The 20,837-nt window shown below is 45.2% G+C and overlaps 1 protein-coding gene across 4 annotated transcripts in view; it reads left to right on the top strand.

The window, feature by feature from the left end:
* The window catches only part of TRIM33 (tripartite motif containing 33), a 218,282-nt gene that overhangs the window by 98,429 nt on the left and 99,016 nt on the right, over positions 1-20,837 (top strand). For all 4 annotated transcript variants that reach the window (XM_077294962.1, XM_077294965.1, XM_077294964.1 and 1 more), the window contains exons 2-4: positions 4,083-4,201; positions 16,237-16,384; positions 18,795-18,927. In XM_077294962.1, coding sequence (XP_077151077.1) covers positions 4,083-4,201; positions 16,237-16,384; positions 18,795-18,927 — 400 coding nt within the window. The remainder of the gene's footprint in view (positions 1-4,082; positions 4,202-16,236; positions 16,385-18,794; positions 18,928-20,837) is intronic.

Genomic DNA, 20,837 nt, shown 5'->3' with positions numbered 1-20,837 from the left:
TCTTCAAAGTAGCCACTTTTTGTTTTGATGACTGCTTTGCACACTCTTGGCATTCTCTTGATGAGCTTCAAGAGGTAGTCACCGGGAATGGTTTTCACTTCACAGGTGTGCCCTGTCAGGTTTAATAAGTGGGATTTCTTGCCTTATAAATGGTGTTGGGACCATCAGTTGTGGTGTGCAGAAGTCTGGTGGATACACAGCTGATAGTCCTACTGAATGCACTGTTAGAATTTGTATTATGGCAAGAACAAAGCAGCTAAGTAAAGAAAAACGAGTAGCCATCATTACTTTAAGAAATGAAGGTCAGTCAGTCCGAAAAATTGGGAAAACTTTGAAAGTGTCCCCAAGTGCAGTGGCAAAAACCATCAAGCGCTACAAAGAAACTGGCTCACATGAGGACCGCCCCAGGAAAGGAAGATCAAGAGTCACCTCTGCTTCTGAGGATAAGTTTATCCGAGTCGCCAGCCTCAGAAATCGCAGGTTAACAGTAGCTTAGATTAGGGACCAGGTCAATGCCACACAGAGTTCTAGCAGCAGACACATCTCTGCAACAACTGTTAAGAGGAGACTTTGTGCAGCAGGCCTTCATGGTAAAATAGCTGCTAGGAAACAGCTGCTAATGACAGGCAACAAGGAGAAGAGACTTGTTTGGGCTAACGAACACAAGGAATGGACATTAGACCAGTGGAAATCTGTGCTTTGGTCTGATGAGTCCAAATTTGAGATCTTTCAGCCCATTGTTTTAGGCTAAAATTGCCCCTCTTGGCTTATACTCGAGTCATACCCAGGGATCGGCAGGGGAGGGGGAGCAGCAGCTGTCTAATAATACTCACCTGCTCCTGGCGTGGTCCCTGCACGTCCCTGGTTCTCTGGCGCCGGCAGCTTCTTCCTATAGTGAGCGGTCACATGGTACCGCTCATTACAGTAATGAATATGGACTCCCATGGGGTGGAGCCGCATATTCATTACTGTAATGAGCGGTACCATGTGACCGCTCAATACAGGAAGAAGCTGCCGGCATCGGAGAACTAGGGACTGCACCGCGCCAGGAGTAGGTGAGTATAATGCAGTGCGCGATATTCATCTGTTCCCCGTTCCACCGACGGCCGTCGCTGCGTCTTCCCCGTCCTCTGCAGTGACGCTCAGGTCAGAGGGCGTGATTAGTGTGCGCGCCGCTCTCTTCCTGAACGTCAGTGCGGAGGACGTGGAAGACACAGCGGCCGTCGGTGGAACGCGGACCGGTGAATATAGCAAGTGCCGGGGGCCTGAGAGGTATGTCATTTTTTTAAAAATTTTTTTTGCTGTTTTTTTTTTTTTTTTTAATCGCAGCAACCGCATATGGGGCAAATGTCTGTATGGAGCATCTTATGGGGCCATGTGCAGCATTAAATGGGGCAAATATCTGTATGGGGCCATGTGCAGCATTATATGGGGCAAATATCTGGAGCATCTTATGGGGCCATGTGCAGCGTTATATGGGGCAAATATCTGTATGGAGCATGTGCAGCATTATATGGGGCAAATATCTGTATGGAGCATCTTATGGGGCCATGTGCAGCATTATATCGGGCAAATATATGTATGGGGCCATGTGCAGCATTATATGGGGCAAATATCTGTATGGGGCCATGTGCAGCATTATATGGGGCAATTATCTGTATGGGGCCATGTGCAGCATTATATGGGGCAAATATCTGTATGGGGCCATGTGCAGCATTATATGGGGCAAATATCTCTATGGAGCATCTTATTGGGTCATAATCAGCATTTGTGGAGCATTATATGGGGCAAATGTCTGTATGGAGCATCTTATGGCGCCATAATCAACATTTGTGCAGCATTGTATGGGGCAAATGTCTGTATGGAGCATCTTATGGGGTCATAATCAACATTTGTGCAGCATTATACGGAGCATATGTTAATATGGAGCATCTTATGGGGCCATCATGAACTTTATGGAGCACAATATATGGGGCTCCTGATTCAATATGGATATTCAAAAACACTTAACCTACTGATGTCTCAATTAATTTTACTTTTATTGGTATCTATTTTTATTTTTGAAATTTACCAGTAGCTGCTGCATTTTCCACCCTAGGCTTATACTCGAGTCATTAAGTTTTCCTAGTTTTTGTGGCAAAATTAGGGGGATGGCTTATACTCGGATCGACTTATACTCGAGCATATACGGTAATTTCAGTTGTTTCACACTTTTTTTAAGTTTATAATTCCACATGTGTTAATTCATAGTTTTGATGCCTTCAGTGTGAATGTACAATTTTCATAGTCATGAAAAATCTTCAAATGAGGTGTGTCCAAACTTTTGGTCTGTACTGTGTATACATAGAGTTGCTATACTGAGTAAGTAGAGACGTCTCTTCCAAACTTACCGTATTTTGTGTGGGTAAGGAGGCGATAATCTGTAGGCGTCATGATTTCTGGTAGGCTGTCTCACATTTGATTTTGTAATGAATGTAAACCAATCATGTCAAGCAACAAATGTACACAGTTTTACTTAATGGAATGGGTATATAAGGATGTTTTTACGTATTGGTCATATGACTAAGAACTTTGTTTGAAAGGCCTCAGGCACTTAGGGGCTGCTTCCCCGCATGATGGTTTTTATGAAGAGATGCCTGGTGCTGGAACTTTTTTTTTCTTTTTTGCTATTGCTAATGAGTGGTATCCAGCCACTTGTTCCTGGCACATGTGTTCATCAGGATTCCGGTGAGGAACCACTAATCCCTTTCCCTGTTCCTAGTCCGGTTTGTTTGGCTCAACTTGTACTTGCTTTACAGCTAGATCAGAGCAGGCTGCTGTCATTACATCTCACACAGGAGTAGTCCAGAACAGGCAAGGTTACTCCTGTGTGAGATGTAATGACAGCCTGCTCTGATCTTGCTGCGAGTACAATTTGACCACAACAGACATGAATATAAATACAGACACTTTAAGGTCTCAGCTCTGGACAATGTGGGGGGCTGGGCAGTATAGCAGAGTTGATAGATGGGTTTGTATTGTGACACAGCTAAATTAAGCTGCTCAGTGACTCAGATACCAGGAGATCAAGACAGGCTCCCAGGCTTAGAAGTCAGCTCTAAATGTACCGTTACACTAAATGACTTACCAACGATCACGACCAGCGATACGACCTGGCCGTGATCGTTGGTAAGTCGTTGTGTGGTCGCTGGGGAGCTGTCACACAGACAGCTCTCTCCAGCGACCAACGATCAGGGGAACGACTTCGGCATCGTTGAAACGGTCTTCAACGATGCCGAAGTCCCCCTGCAGCACCCGGGTAACCAGGGTAAACATCGGGTTGATGTTTGACAGACATCAGAATGTGAGTATGTAGTGTTTTTTTTTTTTTTTTTTTTTTTAACTTTTACAATGGTAACCAGGGTAAATATCGGGTTACTAAGCGCGGCCCTGCACTTAGTAACCCGATATTTCACACACAGCCATGACAGCGGGTGATCAGCGACCAAAAAAAGCTCCTGATCATTCCCATCGACCAACGACCTCCCAGCAGGGGCCTGATCGTTGGTTGCTGTCACACATAACGAGATCGTTAGCGGGATCGTTGCTTACGTCACCAAAAGCGTGACGTTGCAACGATATCGTTAACGATATCATTGTGTGACTCAGCCTTAAGCTATTGTTGGGGGTGGGGGGTATTCTTTCCTTTGTTTTCCTGCCTGCTTAGGATTTGGCAACTTCCTACAGTAGAAGTACACGCCCCCAGTGAAAACTGTATATTGATTGCTAATATCTCTGCAACAGGTGAAATGAAAAAAAGAAAAGCAACCCTAACATGCAAAAAAAAATTATTGTGCTCTGCAGCCAATGTTACCTGCGGTGTCCCGTTGAATATGAACTTGTCGGTGCAAAGTTCTCCAAAAAGGTTTATTTAAAAAAAAAAAAGAGAAAATTATATATATATATATATATATATATATATATATATATATATATATATATATATATATATATATATATATATATATATATATATTAATTAAAAATAAAACCTTCAGATTTTGCATTGTTGTAACTCTTTTATGTTATCTTTTTGTTTTTAGTTGGTGTGATAAGGTGTCCTGTTTGCCGACAAGAATGCAGGCAGATCGACCTAGTGGATAATTACTTTGTGAAAGACACATCTGAATCGCCAAGTAGCACGGATGAAAAGTCTGAGCCGGTATGGCCAACTACAGTTCCATCTATCTTGTGTGTAATCTTTTTTTTGTTATTTAAGTACATGGGTAAATAACTTGCGTCATGAAAGTCGATGCCAATCCGACCCGTGACCTAGCGTATGCATCTAGGTGTGATCGCGTTCCTGCAGGTCGGGTTAACTGAAATGTCACTCGACCTGCAGGTACAGGGGGGACTTAAACTGGAGCCCAAGGGGGGGTGGCTTTGCCCCCAAACCCCCCCCCATTGCTACGATCACTTCCGGTGACCTCTTTGTGACCACCCCCAAATCTGATTGGACGCTATCTCTCCATTCAGATGTGGAGGGGCGGAGTAAACAATGGCTGCCTCGCTGTCCAGCTTCATCCCATCTGTGGAAGCTGAACATCTTGGTGCCTGCTTGCTGTCCTTCCACCGACTGTCCTCGATTGCCGCCGCCATCCGGTACTCCCTTCTGCTGCCCTCCGCTCCCCCCGCTGTTCGATTCCACCCCCTGATCACCTGCTGCTGCCGGCTCCATCTCCGCCTCCATCTGCTGCTGCATGTCCTCATTCCCCTCCTGCCCTCTCGCGCCTGACAGCCCGCGCCCCGCTGACGGGCCCTCGCGCGCCCCGCTGACGGGCCCTCGCGCGCCCCGCTGACGGGCCCTCGCGCGCCCCGCAGACGGGCCCTCGCGCGCCCCGCAGACGGGCCCTCGCGCGCCCCGCAGACGGGCCCTCGCGCGCCCCGCTGACGGGCCCTCGCGCGCCCCGCTGACGGGCCCTCGCGCGCCCCGCTGACGGGCCCTCGCGCGCCCCGCAGACGGGCCCTCGCGCGCCCCGCTGACGGGCCCTCGCGCGCCCCGCTGACGGGCACCCCCGCGCCCCGCTGACGGGCGCCCCGCTGACGGGCACCCCCGCGCCCCGCTGACGGGCACCCCCGCGCCCCGCTGACGGGCACCCCCGCGCCCCGCTGACGGGCACCCCCGCGCCCCGCTGACGGGCTGATGGCGCTCCTTCCCTTCCGAGCCCTGCCGTGCGCCCAAACAGTGGTTTATGACCACAAATGAGGTATCGATGTACTCAGGAGAAATTGCCCAATAAATTTTAGGATCCATTTTATCCTGTTGCCCATGTGAAAAAGAAAAAATTAAGGCTAAAAAAACATTTTTGTTGGAAAATTAAAATGTCCATTTTTCCCTTCCACGTTGCTTTAGTTCCTGTGAAGCACCTAAAGGGTTAATAATCTTCTTGAATGTAGTTTTGAATAGCTTGAGGGGTGCAGTTTTTGGAATGGTGTCACTTTTTGGGTGTTTTCTGTCATGTAGGCCCTCAAAGGGACTTCATTTTTTTTTAGTGACCACATCACATTTGGTTTTGTAAATTTTGCTGGAAAAGGAGAAATTGCTGACTAAAACATTTTCACAAAATTTTATTTTCCCCAAAAATTGTGCTGATGTAAAGTAGACATGTGGGAAATGTTATTTATTAACTATTTTGTGTCACATAACTTTCTGGTTTAACAGAATAAAAATAAAAAATTTGAAAATTACGAAATTTTCTAAATTTTCAAATTATCTCCGCTTTTTTTCACAAATAAACGCAAAAACTATCGACCTAAATTTACCACTAACGTGAAGCCCAATATGTCACGAAAAACATTCTCAGAATCGCTAGGATTCGTTGAAGCGTTCCTCAGTTATTACCTTATAAAAGGACTCTGGTCAGAATTGCAAAAAATGGCCAGTTCATGAAGGTCAAAATAGGCTGGGTCATGAAGGGGTTAATTTGGTCCCCCTGCAATCAACAACAGGCACATGAGATAACAATGTAAAGGGAATGATGGTAATCACAGCGCCAACATCAGAGGAGTGGTCTCAGTCTGGGGAGTATTTTTTTAATTTAATTTGGGGGTAGTTAAGAAGGTGTAACCAAGTAGTGGGCAACCCATTTAATTTGACTTTTGTCCAAAGTTTATCATTGTTCCCCATGCTGTCTCTACCTGAGTGCTGTGTAGTAAACTGCTCCTGTCTTCACCTACAGTTGTCCACTCATCTGTACGGCTGAGAATCATTCCTGTGTAACAGATCCAGTAGTGAAATAACAACTGCATCAGATCCAAACTGAAACACTTTAATCTGATCCTTGCACTTTGAAATCAGTAATTTACCAAAAGGATTCAGCTGCAGTCAGTTTCCTTTTTGCCAGACTAAAAAGTTGCCCAGGCAAAAAAAAAAAAATTGCAGCTGGATTCATTTGTTAAAACATTGAAGTTTGTGTGAATAGATCAGTTTTATAGGTAGTCTCACCCCCCAAATTTCAAGAGAACCACTGAAGCTAAGTTCACACATCCAGTAATCATCCTCTAGAACTCATCCAGCAGCAATCCGCTGCCGATAACAACTTTTTTGTCCGCTTGAACAAAAAAATGATTCCAACTGGTTCCTTTATTTATTTTTTTAAACATTGAAGTCTACGGAACTGATCTGTCTGTTAAATGGCTTATCTGTCCTTTTTTCTCCCATTTTGAAAAGCATCCGTTTATCATATACTTCTGGACATGTGTAGTTTCACGTAATCATCTATTTGAAACCGATACCGTGTTAAAAAATGGATGGCTATTTAACCCCTTCCCGACCTGTGACACAGCGTATGCGTCATGAAAGTCGGTGCCAATCCGACCTGTGACGCATATGCTGTGTCACAGAATGATCGCGTCCCTGCAGATCTGGTGAAAGGGTTAACTCCTATTTCACCCGATCTGCAGGGAGAGGGGGAGTTGTACTTCAGCCCAGGGGGGGGGGGGGTGGCTTTGCCCCCACGTGGCTACAATCGCTCAGATTGGCTGTTGAAAGTGCAATAGCCAATCAGAGCAATTTGCAATATTTCACCTATGAAAATGGTGAAATATTGCAATCCACCCATGGCCGATGCTGCAATAGCATCTGCCATGGCTGGAAATCATGTTCTGCCCCCCCCCCCCCCCCCCCCCCACCGCCCCCGATCTCCTCCCCAGTCCTCCGTTCTGTCCGGTACCCCCCTCCGTCCCCCTGTCCGCTCCCCCGTGTTCCTGTCCGCTCCCCCCATCCTCCGATCCCCCCCGTGCTCCGTTCCACCCCCCTGTGCTCCGATCCAACCCTCATACTTACCGAGCCTCCCAAAGTCGGTCCATCTTCTCCCTGGGCGCCGCCATCTTCCAAAATGGCGGGCGCGTGCTCAGTGTGCCCGCCGAATCTGCCGGCCGGCAGCTGCGTTCCATGTACATTTTGATCACTGTGGTAAACTTATCACAGTGATCAAAATAAAAAAATTGTAAATGACCCCCCCCCCCCCCTTTATCACCCCCATAGGTAAAGACAATAATAAAATAAAGAAAATATTTTTTTTTTCCACTAGGGTTAGAACTAGGGTTAGGGGTAGGGTTAGGGTTAGGGGTAGAACTAGGGTTAGCGTTAGAATTAGGCTATGTGCACACTGTGCGGATTTGGCTGCGGATCCGCAGCGGATTGGCCGCTGCGGATTCATAGCAGTGTTCCATCAGGTTTACAGTACCATGTAGACCTATGGAAAACCAAATCCGCTGTGCCCATGGTGCGGAAAATACCGCGCGGAAATGCTGCGCTGTATTTTCCGCAGTATGTCAATTCTTTGTGCGGATTTCGCAGCGTTTTACAGCTGTTCCTCAATAGGAATCCGCAGGTGAAATCCGCATAAAAAACACTGGAAATCCGCGGTAAAACCGCAGGTAAAACGCAGTGCCTTTTACCTGCGGATTTTTCAAAAATGGTGCGGAAAAATCTCACACGAATCCGCAACGTGGGCACATAGCCTTAGGGTTAGGGTTGGAATTAGGGCTAGGGTTGGAAATAGGATTAAGAATAGGCTTGTGGTTAGGGTTAGGGGTGTGTTGGGGTTAAAGTTGGGGTTGGGATTAGGGTTAGGGTTGGGATTAGGGTTAGGGTTGTGGTTAGGGGTGTGTTGGGGTTGGGTTGTGATTAGGGTTATGGCTAGAGTTGGGATTAGGGTTAGGGGTGTGTTGGGGTTAGGGTTGGGATTAGGGTTAGGGGTGTGTTGGGGGTTAGTGTTGGAGTTAGAATTGAGGGGTTTCCACGGTTTAGGCACATCAGGGGTCTCCAAACGCAACGTGGCGCCACCATTGATTCCAGCCAATCTTGCGTTCAAAAAGTCAAATGGTGCTCCCTCCCTTCCGAGCCCCGACATGTGCCCAAACAGTGGTTTACCCCCACATATGGGGTACCAGCATACTCAGGACAAACTGGGCAACAATTATCGGGGTCCAATTTCTCCTGTTAACATTGCTTGCTAAAACATAATTTTAGAGGAATGAAAAATGACTTTTTATTTTCACGGCTCTGCGTTATAAACTTCTGTGACGCACTTGGGGGTTCAAAGTGCTCACTATACATCTAGATAAGTTCCTTGGGGGGGTCTAGTTTCCAAAATGGGGTCACTTGTGGGGGTTTCTACTGTTTAGGCACATCAGGGGCTCTGGAAATGGAATGTGACGCACGCAGACCACTCCATCAAAGCCTGCATTTCAAAACGTCACTACCTCCCTTCCGAGCCCCGACTTATGCCCAAACAGTGGTTTACCCCCACATTTGGGGTATCAGCGTACTCAGGAGAAACTGGACAACAACTTTTGGGGTCCAATTTCTCCTGTTACCCTTGGGAAAATAAAAAATTGTGGGCTAAAAAATCATTTTTGAGAAAAGAAAAATTATTTTTTATTTTCATGGCTCTGCGTTATAAACTTCTGTGAAGCACTTGGGGGTTCAAAGTGCTCACCACACATCTAGATTAGTTCCTTGGGAGGTCTAGTTTCCAAAATGGGGTCATTTGTGGGGGAGCTCCAATGTTTAGGCACACAGGGGCTCTCCAAACGCGACATGGTGTCCACTAACAATTGGAGCTAATTTTCCATTCAAAAAGTCAAATGGCGCTCCTTCCCTTCCGAGCCTTGCCGTGTACCCAAACAGTGGTTTACCCCCACATATGAGGCATCGGCGTACTCAGGAGAAATTGCCCAACAAATTTTGGGATCCATTTTTATCCCGTTGCCTATGTGAAAATGAAAGAATTGAGGCTAAAAGAAATTTTGTGTGAAAAAAAAGTACTTTTTCATTTTTACGGATCAATTTGTGAAGCACCTGGGGGTTTAAAGTGCTTACTATGCCTCTAGATAAGTTCCTTGGGGGGTCTAGTTTCCAAAATGGGGTCACTTGTGGAGGAGCTCCAATGTTTAGGCACACGGGCTTTCCAAACGCGACATGGTGTCCGCTAACAATGGAGATAATTTTTCATTCAAAAAGTCAAATGGCGCTCCTTCCCTTCCGAGCCTTACCATGTGCCCAAACAGTGGTTTACCCCCACATGTGAGGTATCGGTGTACTCAGGAGAAATTTCCCAACAAATTTTAGGATCCATTTTATCCTGTTGCCCATGTGAAAATGAAAAAATTGAGGCTAAAATAATTTTTTTGTGAAAAAAAAGTACTTTTTCATTTTTACGGATCAATTTGTGAAGCACCTGGGGGTTTAAAGTGCTCACTATGCTTCTAGATAAGTTCATTGGGGGGTCTAGTTTCCAAAATGGGGTCACTTGTGGGGAAGCTCCAATGTTTAGGCACACGGGGGCTCTCCAAACGCGACATGGTGTCCGCTAAAGATTGGAGCCAATGTTTCATTCAAAAAGTCAAATGGCGCTCCTTCCCTTCCGAGCCCTGCCGTGCGCCCAAACAGTGGTTTACCCCCACATATGAGGTATCGGCGTACTCAGGACAAATTGGACAACAACGTCCGTGGTCCAGTTAATAAAAAAATTGTTGCTAAAAGATCATTTTTGTGACTAAAAAGTTAAATGTTCATTTTTTACTTCCATGTTGCTTCTGCTGCTGTGAAACACCTGAAGGGTTAATAAACTTCTTGAATGTGGTTTTGAGCACCTTGAGGGGTGCAGTTTTTAGAATGGTGTCACTTTTGGGTATTTTCAGCCATATAGAACCCTCAAAATGACTTCAAATGTGAGGTGGTCCCTAAAAAAAATGGTTTTGTAAATTTTGTTGTAAAAATGAGAAATCACTGGTCAAATTTTAACCCTTATAACTTCCTAGCAAAAAAAAAATTTGTTTCCAAAATTGTGCTGATGTAAAGTAGACATGTGGGAATAGTTATTTATTAACTATTTTGTGTCACATAACTCTCTGGTTTAACAGAATAAAAATTCAAAATGTGAAAATTGCGAAATTTTCAAAATTTTCGCCAGATTTCCGTTTTTTCACAAATAAACTCAGAAATTATCGACCTAAATTTACCACTAACATGAAGCCCAATATGTCACGAAAAAACAACCTCAGAATCGCTAGGATCCGTTGAAGCGTTCCTGAGTTATTACCTCATAAAGGGACACTGGTCAGAATTGCAAAAAATGGCATTAAGGCCAAAATAGGCTGGGTCATGAAGGGGTTAAAGGTTTTCCATAGACTTCAATGTTAAAAAAAGAGGATCTAGTTGAAATAAGTTTTTGTTTAATGATAATTATACTTGTAATTATTGATTTTTTTGTGGTTTAGATGTAATAAAATATGAAAAATCTATATGTAAATAAGGAGGCTTTGGTACAATCTGTGTGTGGTCAAGGGCTCATTGCACCATTACGCCCCCTCAGTTTGCATACCGAGCATTGTCCTATCTTGATTGCTGCCTGAGTTCATTTAGTGGTTGTGCTTGGTCTCTGCCGGCATGCTCACATAGTGTCATTGCAGGCGCTCATCACTGTCTCCTATCTGTAGTACAGTACAGAGTGTCGGCCACAGACCGCAGTCAGCAGTGACACTGAGCGCAGCTGCACTGTCCATGTGGAGCTGCTGATTGTGCTCCGCTCTGGCAATCTGTGACGCCAGATGAGACGGCCTGCAATAGCTCCATGTGAGTGCAGTGTCTGTGCAGAGCCGCTGATTGGATATGCAATTTCAGGGGACATAGCAGTTTATGGAGTCCTTGGCCAAGCCAAGAGAGCACTGTAGCCCCCTCATTTGCATTTTAAACTAATAAAAGGAATACTGCAGGTATTATTATTATATGCCAAGTCCTCTATATACCTGTACAAATAGTGTAGTTAGCTTTTTTTTTTTTTTGGGGGGGGGGGGGGGGGGGGTGGAGTCCCTTTAAACTGTCAGTTTTTCATCAGTTTTAAACTTTTTTTTTTTTTTAACACTTGTTTATTAGAGACATTGATTATGGGTCATGTAAACTCAGCCTAAGGCCGCGTGCACACATTCAGTATTTGGCCAGTTTTTTACCTCCAGTATTTGTAAGCCAAAACCAGGAGTGGAACAATCGGAGGAACTGACGTCACTGGCAGGTCACCTGCATTGTTCTTGCGTTGTTTCAGCATTGTAAGGACATGCTGCGTTCTGAAAATACGCGCCGCATGTCTGTTTCCGCGGGTCTGCCGCATGCGTCTTTTAATGCATAGTGGGGACGGGATTTCATGAAATCCCCTCCATTATGCTGTAACATCTGGATGCTGCGTGTTTGACGCTGCGTGTTTGACACTGAGGCTCTACGCAGCGTCAAACACGCAGCATTACCTGAACGTGGAAACATACCCTAATAAAAACACGTCACCATTTCTGTATTTATCACCCTCTCCTGGTTTTGGCTTACAAATATGGAGTTAAAATACTGACCGCATACTCAACGTATGGGCACCAGACCTGTTCCTGATTGATTGTAGGAGCATATTCATATATGGCAAGAAGTTGAAATGAATAAGTCGCCTTTTACAGGTAAGGTTTGATTATCTTAAAGGGGTTGTCCACTACTTCAATATTGTTCTCTTTTGGCTAGTTCATCAGCCACCTATCCCGGCAGGCAGGTATAAGCCAGGCTCATAACATCTGATTGGTCTGATATTAATAACTTATCTTGAGTATAGGTCGGCTGAATGGAAGTCGCGTACAACCCCTTTAACCCATCTAAAATAAAATATAATCAATTTGGCTAAAGCTGTTATCCTGCTGCGCTGTGTTCACAGCTCTTCTGCAGACTTACAAAAGTTTGTTTTAAGTCTGAAATTGTCTGCATTTTTTGGTGACTTTGGTTTTGCATAATTTTTTTGGGGTCAATTTTTTTTCCCTTTTTTTTTTTTTTTTTTAAATATACAGCAGAGAAGAGGGGCAATAGAGGCCAAAGAAGAAAAACCCCACCCTGTCATAACGAAGTCCTAGGGCAAATGGTTGCTTTATTGCAGTAATTGGCTTGTGATCACTGCTAGAAACCTGATGTGCTGGTTTCCTGGGAAAGAGGATCAGGCTGGATACTGTCCAGCATGGCTGACACTGTTCCCACTTTGTGTGGGGCAATTGCGATAGTCGTATAAACCTCTGTTGTCCGCAGGCTGATATCTTGTATGTACCGGTAGTAGAAATGCAGATTGTGTTCCTGTTCAGTGGATAGAATCATGCCTGGATGATCTTTAGAAGAGATTGGCAAGTCTCATGTGATTAACCAAGGAGCACCTCTCCTTATTACCAATAAAATACTAGTGACAGAATGCGTTTTCTCCTTTATGGTTGGTAGGTCTGGTCATGAGCACAGTAATTATCTTTTTGTGGTGCCAGTGATGGGTGACTATAAAGATGTTGCTTGGTACCTCTATGCAGGTATTTTGCCCTGACATCCTTCTGCAGATTTGGCCTTCGTGGTCCTGACTCTGATTTTGTCTTGATGATGTCTGTGTAATGCTAGTGGGATTCTAAAACGTAGTGTAAGGAAAAGTGTTGTCAAGCTTATAGACTTTTTTTTTTTAACTGCTTCAGTACCACCCTTAGACTTACGGTAAATTGCTTAGGTTTTTCCGATCTTCAGTTATTTTCTAAAACGTCACTACTTTGTAGAGCAGAGACAGCCGGTTTGCTACCATCTGTGCCTTCTCCATCACTGTGTACCCTGCACTGTGTATGCAGCAATGGGAAGCGCTTCCTTCTCCATACATAGTGGTCATGTGATCGTTGTGTATAGGGAGGCAAAAGAAGTTGCTGTACACAGGTAGTCGAGACTGCTCTGCTGTACACGGGTAGTCGAGACTGCTCGGCTGTACACAGGGTGTCGAGACTGCTCGGCTGTACACAGGGTGTCGAGACTGCTCGGCTGTACACAGGGTGTCGAGACTGCTCGGCTGTACACAGGGTGTCGAGACTGCTCGGCTGTACACAGGGTGTCGAGACTGCTCGGCTGTACACAGGGTGTCGAGACTGCTCGGCTGTACACAGGGTGTCGAGACTGCTCGGCTGTACACAGGGTGTCGAGACTGCTCGGCTGTACACAGGGTGTCGAGACTGCTCGGCTGTACACAGGGTGTCGAGACTGCTCGGCTGTACACAGGGTGTCGAGACTGCTCGGCTGTACACAGGGTGTCGAGACTGCTCGGCTGTACACAGGGTGTCGAGACTGCTCGGCTGTACACAGGGTGTCGAGACTGCTCGGCTGTACACAGGGTGTCGAGACTGCTCGGCTGTACACAGGGTGTCGAGACTGCTCGGCTGTACACAGGGTGTCGAGACTGCTCGGCTGTACACAGGGTGTCGAGACTGCTCGGCTGTACACAGGGTGTCGAGACTGCTCGGCTGTACACAGGGTGTCGAGACTGCTCGGCTGTACACAGGGTGTCGAGACTGCTCGGCTGTACACAGGGTGTCGAGACTGCTCGGCTGTACACAGGGTGTCGAGACTGCTCGGCTGTACACAGGGTGTCGAGACTGCTCGGCTGTACACAGGGTGTCGAGACTGCTCGGCTGTACACAGGGTGTCGAGACTGCTCGGCTGTACACAGGGTGTCGAGACTGCTCGGCTGTACACAGGGTGTCGAGACTGCTCGGCTGTACACAGGGTGTCGAGACTGCTCGGCTGTACACAGGGTGTCGAGACTGCTCGGCTGTACACAGGGTGTCGAGACTGCTCGGCTGTACACAGGGTGTCGAGACTGCTCGGCTGTACACAGGGTGTCGAGACTGCTCGGCTGTACACAGGGTGTCGAGACTGCTCGGCTGTACACAGGGTGTCGAGACTGCTCGGCTGTACACAGGGTGTCGAGACTGCTCGGCTGTACACAGGGTGTCGAGACTGCTCGGCTGTACACAGGGTGTCGAGACTGCTCGGCTGTACACAGGGTGTCGAGACTGCTCGGCTGTACACAGGGTGTCGAGACTGCTCGGCTGTACACAGGGTGTCGAGACTGCTCGGCTGTACACAGGGTGTCGAGACTGCTCGGCTGTACACAGGGTGTCGAGACTGCTCGGCTGTACACAGGGTGTCGAGACTGCTCGGCTGTACACAGGGTGTCGAGACTGCTCGGCTGTACACAGGGTGTCGAGACTGCTCGGCTGTACACAGGGTGTCGAGACTGCTCGGCTGTACACAGGGTGTCGAGACTGCTCGGCTGTACACAGGGTGTCGAGACTGCTCGGCTGTGCACGGGGGGGTCGAGACTGCTCGGCTGTGCACGGGGGGAGGGTCGAGACTGCTCCTCTGTGCTCGGGGGGGAGGGTCGAGACTGCTCCTCTGTGCTCGGGGGGGAGGGTCGAGACTGCTCCTCTGTGCTCGGGGGGGAGGGTCGAGACTGCTCTAATGTGCACGGGGGAGGGGGGGGGGTCGAGACGGCTCTGCTATGCTGTCAGCATTCCCCTTGTACCTGAGACTAATACCACCCCCAGTAACAAAGGAAATTCAATGAAAATCAAATATTTCAATATTTAAATATCCCCCAAACATCTTTTACGACTTTGAGGGCCACAATGTGTATAATAAATGATGCAATGATTAACAGATGAAAAAATATGCCACTGTCATTTCAAATTGATATTACAAGCCCCACCCCGACTAAGTGTCTATGTAAAAATATTTTACAGAATGGGAAACAGAGTTTTAAATATATATTTTTGTAATTATTTGACGTTATAAAAGTAAACCAGAGACTCATTTCCTTCATTTTTCAACCGATAGCGGTACATATCTTAAAGAGAAGAGCATCGATGATCGTGATGTGGCTCCATGTATCACGAATAAAAGAAGCAACATTTACGTGAAGATCTGGCTTTTTTTTTTTCTTTTCTTCACCACATGTACGAAAAAACTGAAAACTTACAAGGTCAGGAATAGGGGGAAATGGCCCAGTCGTGAACTGGTTAAACTACTGCCATTATTATAAATTGACAAAAGCATCTCCATCTTTTCCCCAGCGATCCAGTGCCGCACCTCCTGCAGCGCTCCCAGCCTTTGCTTACTTATGACGGACATGCCCGCTCTAACATAATGGCTCCATATGGCTGAAGGAGATAGGGGAAAAATGTTTCTAATTTTTATATAACCCCTTCAATAATTAGTGTCTAACGTCTTAATTGGGTAAAATTTGTAAAGTGCTTGTAAAAGCAATCAACCTTGCTATTTACCACCTATAAAAATCCTCTCCGTCCCAGGAATGGAGAGATTTTATATAGTTTACTGCTCGTTGGTTAGCTTATTGGTCACCTCGGCAGTCTGTTAGAGGTGGCTGCTTTCCTGTTTGAGTGCCCCTCCTCCGATGCGTCTACTGGCAGACGGGTGAGCGCTTGGGTCAGTGGCGCAACCATGACGCTGAGCCAAACTGTCAAACTTCAGGAGCACATAGCTCCTCTAGCAAGTAAGAAGTCTGGGAGGCAGAGGTGTGGAGTGCTTCTGAAGAAAGTTTAGGCAACCCTTTTTTTTATAAGTGTTGTGGACAAAAAAAAATATAAAACCTGTATGTCACATGAAGACAAAAGCTCAAGTCTACCATTCACCTGTCCGTTATAACCCAGTCGGGAATTAAGTGTAAAAATGATGAAACCTTAAAGGAAACTCTTTTCTGCTTAGCATCCTTGCACCGCATCCTTAATTTCTTATGTTGTGTTATCACAAGGAACAGTGAATATGAGCCCAAATATTTGGCCTTGTTATATGTTGAATTATTGTTTTATATTTTCTTCTTTATGCTTTGTATTTTTTATTTGCCTGTTTCCTAGGTTTGTACAAGTTGTGAGGACAATGCAAGTGCTGTAGGGCTCTGCGGGGAATGTGGGGAATGGCTTTGTAAGACTTGTATAGAAGCGCATCAAAGGGTTAAATTCACTAAGGACCACATGATCACAAATAAAGAAGATGTCTCTTCAGGTAAGATTTCTCTGTTCATTGATGAATTAATGGCTCTGTCAAATCAATAACTGAATACTTTACATTTCTACTCAGGTCAGAAATGTAAAGTTCTGAAACTTTGGAAAATATATTTTGTGCTTTTATTTCTCAGATTTGAAGCTTTCTGATCCACAGATATTTCTATGATCTGTCCATCCACCTGACGTTTGTTTTATTAAAAGCTTATATTTTGCATTCACCATTAAAAATTTTTTTTTGGTCCTTAGGATTAAAAATGCACCAAAAAAACACATTATTGATACACTGAATTTTAAGATCATGATGGGAAAAAAAGGGGGGAAAATGCAAGATCATACAGAACTGCACCACAAAAATCTTTTAGCAAAAGTTTTTAAATGTGGATTTCTTGAAATATATCATGGAGTATGCTAATTTTATTTTTGGTGTAGTCATCAATGTTAGATACTTGGAGGTCCGACATCCACATGGTCAGCTGTATTGATCTCTGGCAGCGTCTGGATGTAAACGGAATGGCTCTGGAACAGCACAGCTTTATTCTGTGTATTGTTCGTAGCAGAGAATTGCAGCGCAAGTCGTCTTCAGTAATAATGTTCTAGCTGCATTCGTGATCTCTGGTGGTGCAGCGAGTTGCCCTCTGTCAGTCTGATGCTGCTGACCTAACCCAAAGATGGACAACAGGTGTTACTTTTGGCAGTGCTGACTGAATTGGTAAACGGCAGTGCTTGTCTAGTGCAGATAATTTATCTCAAAAGTACAGGTGATACCTTGCCTGCACTAATAGGAAGAATGGAGCTCTTTCCCCATAACAATGGAGTGGCAGAGCGCATGTCTAACCGCTGCTCCATAGTCTACTGGGCTGCTGGAAAATGCCCAGTGCTGAGCTCATCAGCCTCATAGGGAATTGATGGACCACCGGTTGGTCGTTTGCTCTGCTGCTTCATTGTAACGGAAATAAAAGTGCCACATTCTGCCAATTTGTACAGGTTCCAGGATTGGACCCACACCTCCACCAACCCCCTAGAGATTGGCTCATCACTGGTTGTCACCTATGTGCTCGGATAAGGTTTTAAGTGTCTTCGGCGAGTTCGAAAAATATGTTAAGTCCTAGCGCCTGCATGTCTCGCTCCTATTTGACAGCCGCAGCACACGCAGAGATTACCTAACAAACTGTCAGTGCATGTACTGTATGTGTTACGGCTGTTAAACAGCCGCTAGACATTCATCCGTGGGGACTCAAGCATATTTTCCAAGCACGCCAAAGACATTTGGTTAGCACACAAGCGTGCTCAGATGAGTTATCCAAGCACGCTCACTCATCACTAGTGACCACTTATCTGCACTGGCCAGCCCCTTAAAAGCTGCATTCACACTGCAGGTTAATCGTGAATGAGCACTGTTCAAAACGCTTATTTTATAATTGTGTTGCAGTGTAGCCAGGCTGATGATCACCTGATGAAACTACAGCCAGTAGGTCCATGTAAAAGGACCTGAAGGTCAGAGCTTGGCTACAGCTGTTACCTACTGGCTGCTTGTAATCACTTGTATTCCTTGTACATGTGGGCAGTCATATGGCTCATGTGCTTCTATTCAATTTTCCTGACTAGGCTCTTCTGAATGGAGAGAAGTGCATAAGTCAGATGAGACTACTCGGCACATGACCACATAATGTGCAAACTGCGCACAACCATTCACATGACAGCACACGGTCATGATTTGGCAGCCTGCAGGCATACAGAGCAACTGCAGACTTTTCTTTGAAGACCAGACTACCCCTGTAACAAAAGCTGAAGGAACCACCAGTGCAACCAAACATTTCTCACGTGGATGTTTTCATAATCATGGAGTGTCAATTACCCTGTTAAATTTGGGTAAACACCTAAACTCACCACTGATGTGACAGCTGGAGCTGCTTCTCTTTGGCACAGCTATGATAAGTGGTAGTCATGATGTTGCTACCCACAACTGGTTTTGCAGGTTTGCTTCAGTCAATGTAGAGCAGTGCCTACTCTCTTCGGTAATTTTTCAATTAAAAAAACGGCTTGTAGTAGAAAGTTGTTCCGAATAGACATACATATTTCAACTCCTATCTTCTCACAGTAGGAAATTATCACTCATGTAACTGTTATAGAACTCAAGCAGTGGATGTCTGATGTAAGCGTCACATAGGAGACACTGACTGCTGTATACATTACACAGGAGACACAGAGAGGACACCTGTCTGGTTTGAATTAGTGTAGAATGAAAACGTTTTAGTTTTTCTACTCATTTCATCAAATCTGATGGCTCAGGAACAGATTTTACTGTAACAAAGGATTTTATTTGTGTATTTCTATTTTTAGTCCTTTGTGTTCTTATTGTGTGTTCATTTTACTAAAAGATTTCTATGACATTTATTACTTTTCTCTAGAATCCGTGGGAGCGTCAGGCCAGCGTCTAGTTTATTGTCACGTCCATAAACAGGAGCAGCTAAAATTGTTCTGTGAAACCTGTGACAAGCTAACATGTCGTGACTGCCAACTTCTTGAACATAAGGAACACAGGTATGCATGTCTCCTAGTGCCCAAATACTGAGGATTACTGTTTTTAAGTTTGACTGGCATTAAAGGTTCTCAAGCTTATTATCAACTGTACACATGTAGCCATGAAGGCAACATATGCTTTGTCAGCCATGAGACCCCACAATATTTATGACACCCTTTGAATGTTTGCCCTTTGTTGTTTCCAGGTAATAGATGACTCGTGTAGCTAAATTTTTCTTTTTATGCAGTAAGGCAAATGAAGGGTGGCTGTGCTCATTAGATATTTTGTTGAAATCTGTAATATCGACTGTCACAGGGTAGCTCCACAATCTTCTGTCAGCAGATGAAGGGGAAAGGAAGGATCTGGGATGTCTGATTTTAGCATAGCATCTATGGCAGATAAGTCACTCTCAGGTGTGATCCACTTAAGATTGCTTTACATTTTTTTATATACTAGGCAAGCAGAAAAGCATAAATGCAATTTTGTTTCTGCTCATATGACTTTCGTGCGCGTCTTGGACTGTAAGGCTGTGTGCCCACGTTGCGTCTTTTATGCGTTTCCGCTGCTTTTTTTTCTGCAGCGGAAACGCTTACAAAATGCTTAAAAACGCATTCCCATGCAATCCTATGGGATTCCGCAGTTGCTTTGCCCATGCTGCGGAATTGTATAGCAGTAAAATCTGCAGCATATTCATTATTTCTGCGGAATCGCGGCGAATTCCGCCGCCATAGGAATGCATTGAAACGCTCACTTTACGCATGTGGCTATACCCACCATGCGTAAAGTGAGCGCTTCATGTGCAGATGGTACCCAGCCTGGAGGAGAGAAGACCATCCTTCAGGTCCTGAGTACAATATTCCTGTAAAAAAAAAAAAAAAATAGAAAAATAGGGATATGCTTACCTTCTGATGGCCCCCGGAGTCCTCCCGGCTCTCAGTGGTGCACGCGGCGGCTTCCGTTCCAGGGATTCATTGCGCGAATCACCTGAGATGATGTCGCGGTCACGCGACCGTGACGTCACAAAGGTCCTTCGCGCAAAGCATCCCTGGGAACGAACCGGAAGCGCCACTAAGGAGATCGGGGGGCCGTCGGAAGGTGAGAATAACCATATATAGATTTTTTTTTTTATTGTTTTTAACATTCTATCTTTTACTATTGATGCTGCATAGCATACCAGGATGGGGAAGGGGTGGGGGGCATGCATACCGGCATAGGGAAGAGGGGGGCCATGCATATCGGGATAGGGCATATTAAGTACAGAATTGACCACATTTTTTTGCTTCAGTTTTTTTTTCCTCCTAACTTCCTCCTCTAAAACCTTGGTTCGTCTTATGGTCCGGTGCGTCTTAGGCTATGTGCACAAGTTCAGGAATTCTCGCAGAAAATTCCTGAGAAAAACCTGAAATTTTCTGCAAAAAATCTCCATGCATTTTTTGCCGCGTTTTTGGTGCGTTTTTGATGTGGTCTTGATGCGTTTTTTTCTGGACATTTCCCAATGCATTTTATAGTGGGGAAATCCGCAAAAAACCTGCAAAATTAATGAATATGCTGCGTTTTTTTTACCGCAATGCGTTTTTTTTCACGGAAAAAAAACGCATCATGTGCACAAAACATGCGGTTTTCATTCTAAATGATGGGATGCATATTGTATGCTGTTTTTCTGCGGTTTTATAGCATTTTTATCTGGGAAAAACTGCAAAAAAACACAAAAAATCAGCAACGTGTGCACACAGCCTTAAAGTCTGAAAAATACAGTCATAAAATCCATTAGGCGATCGCAGGTTCAAGTCCACAAAACAGAAAAAATAATTAAAAATAAATCTAGAAAAAGATATTTACTTGGCAAAAAATGTCAGCACTCCACATGTGAGATAGTGGAAGATAAGTGGTGGTCTTTATTCACTCATGTATGTGTGATGTTTCGGCTCCT

This window comes from Ranitomeya variabilis, chromosome 3 (genome assembly GCF_051348905.1).
Source record: "Ranitomeya variabilis isolate aRanVar5 chromosome 3, aRanVar5.hap1, whole genome shotgun sequence".
NCBI lineage: Eukaryota > Metazoa > Chordata > Amphibia > Anura > Dendrobatidae > Ranitomeya > Ranitomeya variabilis.
Note: the sequence above shows the minus strand (reverse complement) of the source record. Positions and strands in the feature narration are given on the sequence as shown.